Genomic DNA, 8,328 nt, shown 5'->3' on the forward strand with positions numbered 1-8,328 from the left:
GTTTGTTACACTTTCACGCAAAAACTACTTAACCGATCATCATGAAAATTTGTACACATATTCTTAGTGGTCCCCGAATGGTTATAGGCTACTTTTTATTTAATAAAAAAATTATTTTTGAAATAAAATAAAGAAATAGTTTAGCCAATAATACCTCTGCATCTGGCTATTTGACTACTTTAACGCCATCTAGCATTCCAGCAATGAAGCTCAAACCTAAGTACTATGGCACCATCACACTGTATTATCACACTGTATTACCGACAGCTACGTCAACATCAAATCCAATTGACTACACTATGGAGACTGTACACTATACTTCCATAGACTATACTTTCAGCCATTTTAAACTTCCCGCCATTCTACTTCATTGTTACTTCTTCTGTGACTACAGACGCGTACGGAAGCAACTTCATTATTTTAGATATTCGCGAGCGAAGCCAAGGGTTAAAGCTAGTCAGTTTATATATTTATATCCTTTAATAACCATGATTGCAATTTTCTAAAGTGATCTCCCTTGAAAAATCTCAACACACAGTAGCCACAAGCATGATTTCCTGGTTTCTCCCTCAAACAGTATAAAAACGAATGAGTTTTAAATGAAATTTGTAAGATATTACAATTGTTTTATTAATAAACTTTATTTTCATATATACTCTGCATAATTATAACTCTGAATACAATGATTACACAATTACAATATCGATGACAATGAAAAGGACCTCTAGGAGACATTTTTGACAATCAAATCTGATACATTGAACAATCAAAGGCACACCTCACTATTAATAATGATATTGAATTCAATTTCACTGGATAAGCAGCTTGAAATGGCAAAAATGAGATATTTACGTATTTAATAAGTTGCAATAAGCAAAGAATTGAGATTTGCTTGACACTCTTGCAATGGAAGTTCTGAATACACATCAAAATGGCGTAGGTTGTAGGAAATTGTAAGTTTCGTATGTTTTACATTTGGTGTACTACTCCTATTAAGGCTAATCTCACACAAATTGGTCGATTTGTATCCGTAGATGATATATTTCTATGTGTTTCTCATCGGGATCATATTTTACCAAAAATATATTCGATTTCAAGTCAATTCCGTGTCTCAATCAGGCATTTTCTCATCTTTCCATGAATTCTCCACCAAAAAAACACAAACAAAACAATAATTTCATAAATAATCGTAATTATAAATTATAATACAATAAAATACAATAGATACAATAGAATATGAAATATTAAATAAGCATAACAAAAATATATATCTTATAGATGTAGATATAGAGAATATATAGATATATTTAATATGATTATAAAGAATATTTTGTTTAAGGCTTTGTTTCCATTCGTCGGTCAATTCCGTCTCAATCTCGCTTAAGTCATATTATCACCATTCAGTTCCATAACATTTAAAAACGCTGAATTCTTAAATTCTTAGATCTTTCAAAAAATACTTTCGGTTTCCCCTTGGTTCTGAGTCCTTCGCATCCTGATCCTGACTAAATATACCATGCGTATACAATCTTTTCATCTTCACATATTAAAACCTAACAATAAAATACTTTTTCTTTTTTTTCCGAACTTTTCTTGAGATGATCCTAACATTAAGTAGTACAGTGAGAACGTAAACATATTATAAACATGAACATATCAATAAACTAATCAATAACATTTATATAACTAGCATAGAATTTGGTAATTGGTAATTAATGTGTAACTCGCAATAGAACTCTCTTTGTTTATATCGTAAATATAAATATTAATGATAGAAATTCAATTTCCGTTTCAAAATGGTAACTATGGTGAGCTGTGTGTGTGTGTGTGGCTCGTAAAAAGTGCAACAAAAGCACAACACGAATAAGTTAAATAACAGGCACCGTTTTGTTTCACTCTCAGACGATTTTCTCACCGAAACCGATCTCATTGTTATTGTTGTTGCTTAAATTCGACGCGATCTCCGCCAGAGTGTTCAACCCCGACATGTCATTCTCAAACGCATTCACAGCTGTGTTATTCTTCAAATGTGTGATATTATGCTTGTTTTTTCTCTTCTTGGACCCGGTTTGCTTCTCAACCGCGTTGTTTAACCTCACTTTACCGTTAACATTCACAACCGGTGACTTTTTATCCAGTTCTGCGTCGGTATAGGTCCTTTTTTGATTTTTCACCTCGTTATTTTGATTCCCCGCCGGGTTTTTCTTCTGTTTTTGTGCTTTGGTGTTACCTTTGGGCACTTTCCGCTTTTTCATCTCTTTTTTACGCTGTACATAAGTATCGTATGATAAATTAGGCAATTCACTAATCCGTGCGTCCAAATCAAACGAAGGAACTGCTTTGGAGAAGTCAGCAATGTCAGACATTTCAGAAATCTCCGAAATAGTCCTTACACGTTTATCTAGTTCAGCTTCTTGGTTATGTATAGTGACAACAGCGCCATCTAGGTTATTGTCACTTACATTTGTGTCATTTTTTACAACTGTATTAGTCAACAAACGATCCTGCAGCTTTTTAATCGTCGATTTCAATTCTAATTGATTCGAATTGCCTGCTGGTTGACTTTGATTTTGTCCCGCGTCGTTTGGAAGCTTATCAGTACTGGCGCGTTTATTCTTTATCAACTTACCATTCGCCATTATATCCGCATATCTATTACCCTTACCTTTGCGATACGACTTTCTTCCATTACTACCCACATCCTGCTCATCAATACTCACAAAATCTTGATTTTCTGTCTCCTCGAATAAATTCCTAACCAATTTTTGTTGATGCTTCACATCCAAGTCAACAATACGTTTCTTGAAAGGTTTCGGTGGATCAGAGACATCTATATGATCCGATTGTGAGCTAGGCGTGGTGGTTGTAGAGTTTTCAGAATCATTGGCTTTCGGAGAATAACTGGCTGTGAAGAGGGAAGATAGCATACCAAGCTGTGTCTCATCAGCAAGTTTACCAGGCGTGAAATCACCCGAAGGAGTTGCACTAGTTGTGCAATTGACAACGATATTCGCTTCTTTTGAACTGATAGATACAGGGCTTACAGGCGGTGAGGTTTCCACTTTCGTCGGACGAGTTGGTAGTGTGCGCAGAGGGGGCGCTGGCAGTTTGTACCATTTAAAATCAGGATTCGCGTTGAAAAAGGCATCTTTATACTGAAAAACAAAAAAAACATAAATTCAAGGTTAAAACTCACAGGTTATGTTTGGTTACCTGTTTGGCCAATTTCGTATAAGGATCTTTATCCTTCAAATCCAACAGAGACCACCATTCGCCCAGAATACGCGTAACACCACGATTTTCAAGCGTCGGGAAAATTTTACGCACAATCGGTCGGTGTTTCTTGCAGAAAATCAGGAACGCGTTCATTGGGCGACGCGCATGATGCGATGGGGAAGCATTGGTGTCATTGGCGTCCATGTTGTCATTCGCGTCATCATTGGATAACTTTTCTACTTCCACAATCTTACAATTGTTACTACCGCTGTTGCTATCATCGGAATCATTCTTCTCTTCGGTCAAACACACATTCAAATCGTGATTGACGAGCTGATTGTTGTTGTTGTTCAAACAGGCCCACGTAGTCTTCACCTCTTTCATCTCCGCCATCTTGGTACCATTATTCATGTTGTTGTTGTTGTTGTTATTGTTATTATTGCTGTTGGTAATGTTGAAGTTGTTCTTCCAGATCTGGTTGACATTCTTGGCGTCGATGGGCATCGGGTGTGAAGTCGTCATGATTATATTTTTTGTTTAAAAGTCGTAGTTTAATGCATCTGAAACATAATGACTCGTTATGGAAGTATTTCGGTTATGTGTTGAAGTGTAACAAAGAAGGAGAGATAAAATGCATAAACACAGGGTGTTTGGCGCAAACAAATAAACAATCAAAACAAATTCGACTGAAACTTGTTTATGTTTTAAGCATTAAGCTATTTTCAAACTGATAACACGCAAATGTTTGTTTTATGCAGTTTGTTTTCTCAAGTGATAACCGTATCAATTTGTTATTTAATTAAATGTGAACTTAAACTTAAAAATTCATTCAGAGATAAATGAATGATAAAATACCACGATAAAAACTAATAAAACAAAAAACAAAAGAAGTCAAACAACTTTTGTTTCGATTTCCGCCATTTTACGAACGCACACCATTAGTACACACTTATAATCACACAAAAAGTGAACGATATGTTGAAATATTGCATTTTACGTATTCAATTGTCCAAAAATCCTACGCATCTGTCGTCCATGTTGATTATGACCATACGTTACGAATGTGTGCGTATTGGTCGTAATACTTGGAGATTTGCTACCATTTGTCGTGTGTTTACCGAAAAAAACTGAAATCACACGTAAACAACGCCCAAATTTGTCTTAAATTTACCTAAGAAGACATTTTGACATAATTTGGTCAAGGTTATCAAAGATTACAATCAAAAAACTTTAAATTAATCAAAAAAAATTGTAAAATTTAATTAAAACTTGTATATTTTTGATGGTAAATCATTTACAGATGCGTTTAAAATTGATTTTTTGCTTCTTCAAGCGTTTATACGTAATTGATTGCGAAACGTCCTAGTTTCTAACACTTTTGAAGACTTTCTCGCCTCGAAAATCAACGCATACACACGAGATACCAAAGATCTCTAATTAGACGCGTCGAATTGATCAAATTAAACAATGGACGCACTCCAAAAATAAAAACACTTCATTTTGTACGTGTGTGAGTGTGTGTGTGTGTTCCAATGATAATGAACATAATGATCACGCCGAAAACTATATGGAATTTAATGCAATACATATTTCGCGTTTCAAGGTCATTGCATACTAACACACTTCCGAATTGACACTCATCGGGCCGCCATGACACTCACACACACTCGGAAACCGTAGCAACTGTTAAAATGTGAAGTTTACACAACACACACCGATTGCACACCGTATTTTTTCATTCCTCCTGCGATTATGACTCGATTTGTTGAATTAAATCTCGCGCTTCACGAAAAGCACGAGTGATATTCGCAGGTATTTGTCGATTTATTTACCTTGTTGGTTTGTTATAAATAAAATGCGAGTGGTGGGTCCTACTAATCGGTCGCGGCTCGCGGCAACAACTGCTGCACACAGCTAGATTGCATGTAAATCTATCGCAGCACTCACACACTTGCGACGATGAAATAAGTAACTTACGTATGACGTCACCCGGAGATGGCGAATGCTGCGAGCTGTGAAATCGCTGCGCTGCCGGCGAGTTGCAAACATGGCCGTTGGGCTGAAGACGCACCCGCGGCTAGTGATAACGCGATCGTCGGTTGCGCCCCGCCGGAAAAACGGTTTCTGTCATCTTGCGATCGAAAACGACGATCGCGATCTTCACACACGGACGCAGGCAAGATGTCTGCTGCGTCGCCTGCGTGATTCCCCTCTCTCCTGCGACGCAAGTGTCAAAGTTGTTTGGGTTCGTCAGCTGTTTCTACGCTGCTATACGCATGCGCACTGCGAATTTCTACATAAAAACACAAAATTTCGCTCGTTTTTAACTGAAAAATCAATGAAAATCACACAAAATCATATTAAAACACTCATATTTATTAATATAGTTTATTTTTGTGGTGTTTATCATTGATTTTCATTAATTTTGCGACGTTAACTTGTGATTATCCTGAATTTTCCTTTGTGGGTTAGTCCACAACTCGCTGGCACAAAAACATTCGAAATATCTGCTCTGATTGGTCAATTGTTTTGTGTTGGGAGACGTGATGACGCGTGGTTTATTATTACAAGTGGTTGGAAACGAAAACCAAACGAATGACATACTTTTATTTAGAAAATGCCTCATATTATAATCAATTAGAAGCAAATCGTGCGTTGCACTTTAATATTTGATTTACATTCATTTGTTTGAATTTCATTCAAAATGGCCGACATGAAATTCTTAACTCAATTTCACGTTTAATAACTTGCATATCATATTACTCATGCTGTGTAAATGTAAACTAAACGAATAAATATGATTGAAGTCGTGAATACACAATGTATACGTGGACCGTGGGTGGAATTAGGTAACAGAAGTAGTCTATTTTTATTTCGGTGTTTATCAACAAGTAATGTCATTTTTTTGACTCACAAAGAACGAAATTCGTTTGATTTGTTTGACTTAGCAACAAGTCAACCGATACATTGGTAACAAGCAGTCGATTATTGTTTTTTTTTTGTTATAGTTCATTGATTTGGCAATTAAAGTGTCGTTCATGGACGTTTAGCATAAAACACACCCAAACGAACATTACAAGTTAAAATACTTAGATAATAGGCTTAATTAAAATGTTTAAGACATTAACTAGTCATTTATTACATGTGTAGTATGTTTACCTTAGTATAATATGAGTTTCTAATGAATTTCAAGATGGCGGTATACAAAAATAAGTAAGAAACGTTTGTTTTCAAATAAAAATCTCACTGTGAGACAGATTCGCGTCGAAATTAAAGCAGATTATAAATAAATAACAAAAACAACGGGAGAATCACCTTGGGACCGTTATGATGAAAAACTTGTAAATAATTATTGATTTGTGCCATTATTGTACAAAATTCGCTCCTCCATGCCATCTGTTTCAGTTACCAGTGCTCTCTCCAAGATAACTCTGCCTTCTTTGTATCTCTGGTTCTCTTCGGTGGCAAATTCATACATCCAGCCTAGTTTTGTGTCACAGGACTTGCAGGAAACATCTCTTACCTTAAAAAATTAAAGAATATATCATTTAAAGCTATTATTTAAACATTTAAGTGATTTATAGTTACCATGTGTCTTCCTGTGAGCATAACTCTATCCTGTACTTCGCTATAAGTAAGATTCACCACTTTATTGAAGAGGAATGCTCGGCCTGTGGCTCCAGTGAATCTGGTACTGATTAATTCCTGACGGTTTGTAAGATTCGTATCACAACGAGCGCAGGAAAAGAGGCGAGTGCCACCCATGTGTTCCAAGTAAATTCGACCCATTGTTGTCTTGTAGTTGTTTGGTCTTTGTTTCAATCTCTACTGTGTTTACTTGCTGTGTAAACGATGACGTTCCCAGCAAGCAGAAAATAACAAACAACAGCTGATATTTGTCAATGTCATTTGTGGAATCAAAATGGCTGACTTGAAACTCACTAAAATGCAAAATTTTACTATATATCATCAATTATTCAATGTATTTATCTTTGTAACATTGATAAATGCATATCATTTATTGATTTCATTCATTATATGAATGAATTTCATGTTTTTATTTACCTAAATGTCACTTTTAAATATATCCCTGCCACTGGTGTAACGTCAAGTTGGCGTCACCAAAACTCATTCTCTAGGTTTAATCCAAGCCGATAGGTTATAAACAACTCTTAAATTAATTTCTACGTATTTTAGCTTACCTGGAGCCTGTGTCAATGCTCACAACATCGAAGCGCATGTGATCTACGTGTTAAAACTCAAATCTCCTGCAAGCGCCTATTCACGATGATATTTTCCGATCCGTTTCTCTTTGCGCTGTCGCTCATCGATACCGGCGCGATTCTCTTCTTGCAGATCTACTTTGTATCCTTTATTATATCAATAACAACATAATAGTAATAGGTTTGTATGTAATTTGACTTAACTTATCATACACAGATCATAATCCTAACAGACTTGGAGTCGGATTATCTCAATGCTCAAGAATGTTGCTCCAAGCTGAATTTTTGGATCACACCAAAGCTCATGGCACACACAGTCCTGCTAACACTGCTGTTGTTTCATGGTCATTGGCTGCTTGCATTTGTTAACATTCCGCTGGCTGGCTGGTTGATCAGGGAATTGTTTCACATCCCCAGAGGGAATCTGGGGGTGTTTGATCCTGCTGAGATTCATAACGGGGGCAGGCTGAGGAAGCACTTGAGAGATTGTATGATATACTTGGGATATTATCTGCTTTTTTTCTTTGTATATCTATATTGGTAAGCATATTCATTATACATCGATTCATTAACTTATTAAATGTATTTTCAGCATGATTGTATCACTCTTGGAAGGTGATCCGATCAACAGACATGAAGAGGATATGATTGTGCATTAGACACATCACTTGCCACCTTTAGTTTGATTCCGTAACCAAACCAAAAATTACCTCGACTAAGTTGTTTGTGTTTCTTTCATAGGTGCACTGCTTTGCTTGCCTGCAAATGAATTTAAATGTAAGCAATAATTTATTGTGTACGTGATTCTTTCTCGTAGTTTGTTTAAACTCTAAAAAACAACTAATTCGATTTATAATCGATAATAAATGAAGTTGAAGAAAGCAAAACA

The 8,328-nt window shown here is 36.0% G+C and overlaps 3 protein-coding genes and 1 long non-coding RNA gene across 6 annotated transcripts; 2 read left to right on the top strand and 2 right to left on the bottom strand.

Moving 5' to 3' along the window:
• Nucleotides 1-1,172: 1,172 nt before the first annotated feature.
• Nucleotides 1,173-5,430, bottom strand: bbx (bobby sox). 3 transcript variants are annotated; one of them, XM_065302746.1, is made up of 3 exons: nt 5,194-5,430; nt 3,214-3,776; nt 1,173-3,155 (listed from the first exon to the last, which is right to left on the bottom strand). In XM_065302746.1, the coding sequence occupies exons 2-3, from the start codon at nt 3,736-3,738 to the stop codon at nt 1,899-1,901; spliced, it is 1,782 nt and encodes a 593-aa protein (XP_065158818.1). In that variant the 5' UTR covers nt 3,739-3,776; nt 5,194-5,430; the 3' UTR covers nt 1,173-1,898. The 3 variants fall into 3 exon arrangements, with proteins under 3 accessions (XP_065158818.1, XP_065158819.1, XP_065158820.1); XM_065302747.1 differs by lacking the exon at nt 5,194-5,430 and adding an exon at nt 5,049-5,171; XM_065302748.1 differs by lacking the exon at nt 5,194-5,430 and adding an exon at nt 4,836-4,987.
• A 504-nt stretch (nt 5,431-5,934) lies between these two features.
• Nucleotides 5,935-6,527, top strand: LOC135793053 (uncharacterized). The gene is made up of 2 exons (XR_010548519.1): nt 5,935-6,065; nt 6,225-6,527. It is a non-coding gene; the product is annotated as an uncharacterized lncRNA (long non-coding RNA).
• On the bottom strand, nt 6,323-7,136 carry Ype (yippee zinc finger protein). The gene is made up of 2 exons (XM_065303908.1): nt 6,805-7,136; nt 6,323-6,739 (listed from the first exon to the last, which is right to left on the bottom strand). Exons 1-2 carry the CDS (start codon nt 7,003-7,005, stop codon nt 6,566-6,568), a joined length of 375 nt encoding a protein of 124 aa, XP_065159980.1. The 5' UTR covers nt 7,006-7,136; the 3' UTR covers nt 6,323-6,565.
• A 125-nt stretch (nt 7,137-7,261) lies between these two features.
• On the top strand, nt 7,262-8,326 carry cnir (cornichon-like protein). Its single transcript, XM_065303907.1, has 4 exons — nt 7,262-7,355; nt 7,414-7,581; nt 7,657-7,979; nt 8,032-8,326. The coding sequence occupies exons 2-4, from the start codon at nt 7,504-7,506 to the stop codon at nt 8,096-8,098; spliced, it is 468 nt and encodes a 155-aa protein (XP_065159979.1). The 5' UTR covers nt 7,262-7,355; nt 7,414-7,503; the 3' UTR covers nt 8,099-8,326.
• The last annotated feature ends 2 nt before the right edge of the window (nt 8,327-8,328 follow it).

Source organism: Atheta coriaria, unplaced genomic scaffold (assembly GCF_025399875.1).
Source record: "Atheta coriaria isolate IRGN ID8LTWV9N9 unplaced genomic scaffold, Caltech_Dcor_3.1 hic_scaffold_5_pilon, whole genome shotgun sequence".
Classification (NCBI taxonomy): domain Eukaryota; kingdom Metazoa; phylum Arthropoda; class Insecta; order Coleoptera; family Staphylinidae; genus Dalotia; species Dalotia coriaria.

Coding starts and splice junctions, on each gene's coding strand:
- cnir (XM_065303907.1), top strand. CDS start 7,504: ATGATATTTTCCGATCCGTTTCTCTTTGCGCTGTCGCTCATCGATACC. Junction 7,582..7,656: donor TCTTCTTGCAGATCTACTTT/GTATCCTTTATT, acceptor TATCATACACAG/ATCATAATCCTAACAGACTT. Junction 7,980..8,031: donor TTCTTTGTATATCTATATTG/GTAAGCATATTC, acceptor ATGTATTTTCAG/CATGATTGTATCACTCTTGG.
- Ype (XM_065303908.1), bottom strand. CDS start 7,005: ATGGGTCGAATTTACTTGGAACACATGGGTGGCACTCGCCTCTTTTCC. Junction 6,740..6,804: donor TGCTCACAGGAAGACACATG/GTAACTATAAAT, acceptor TAATTTTTTAAG/GTAAGAGATGTTTCCTGCAA.
- bbx (XM_065302746.1), bottom strand. CDS start 3,738: ATGACGACTTCACACCCGATGCCCATCGACGCCAAGAATGTCAACCAG. Junction 3,156..3,213: donor ATACGAAATTGGCCAAACAG/GTAACCAAACAT, acceptor TTTGTTTTTCAG/TATAAAGATGCCTTTTTCAA.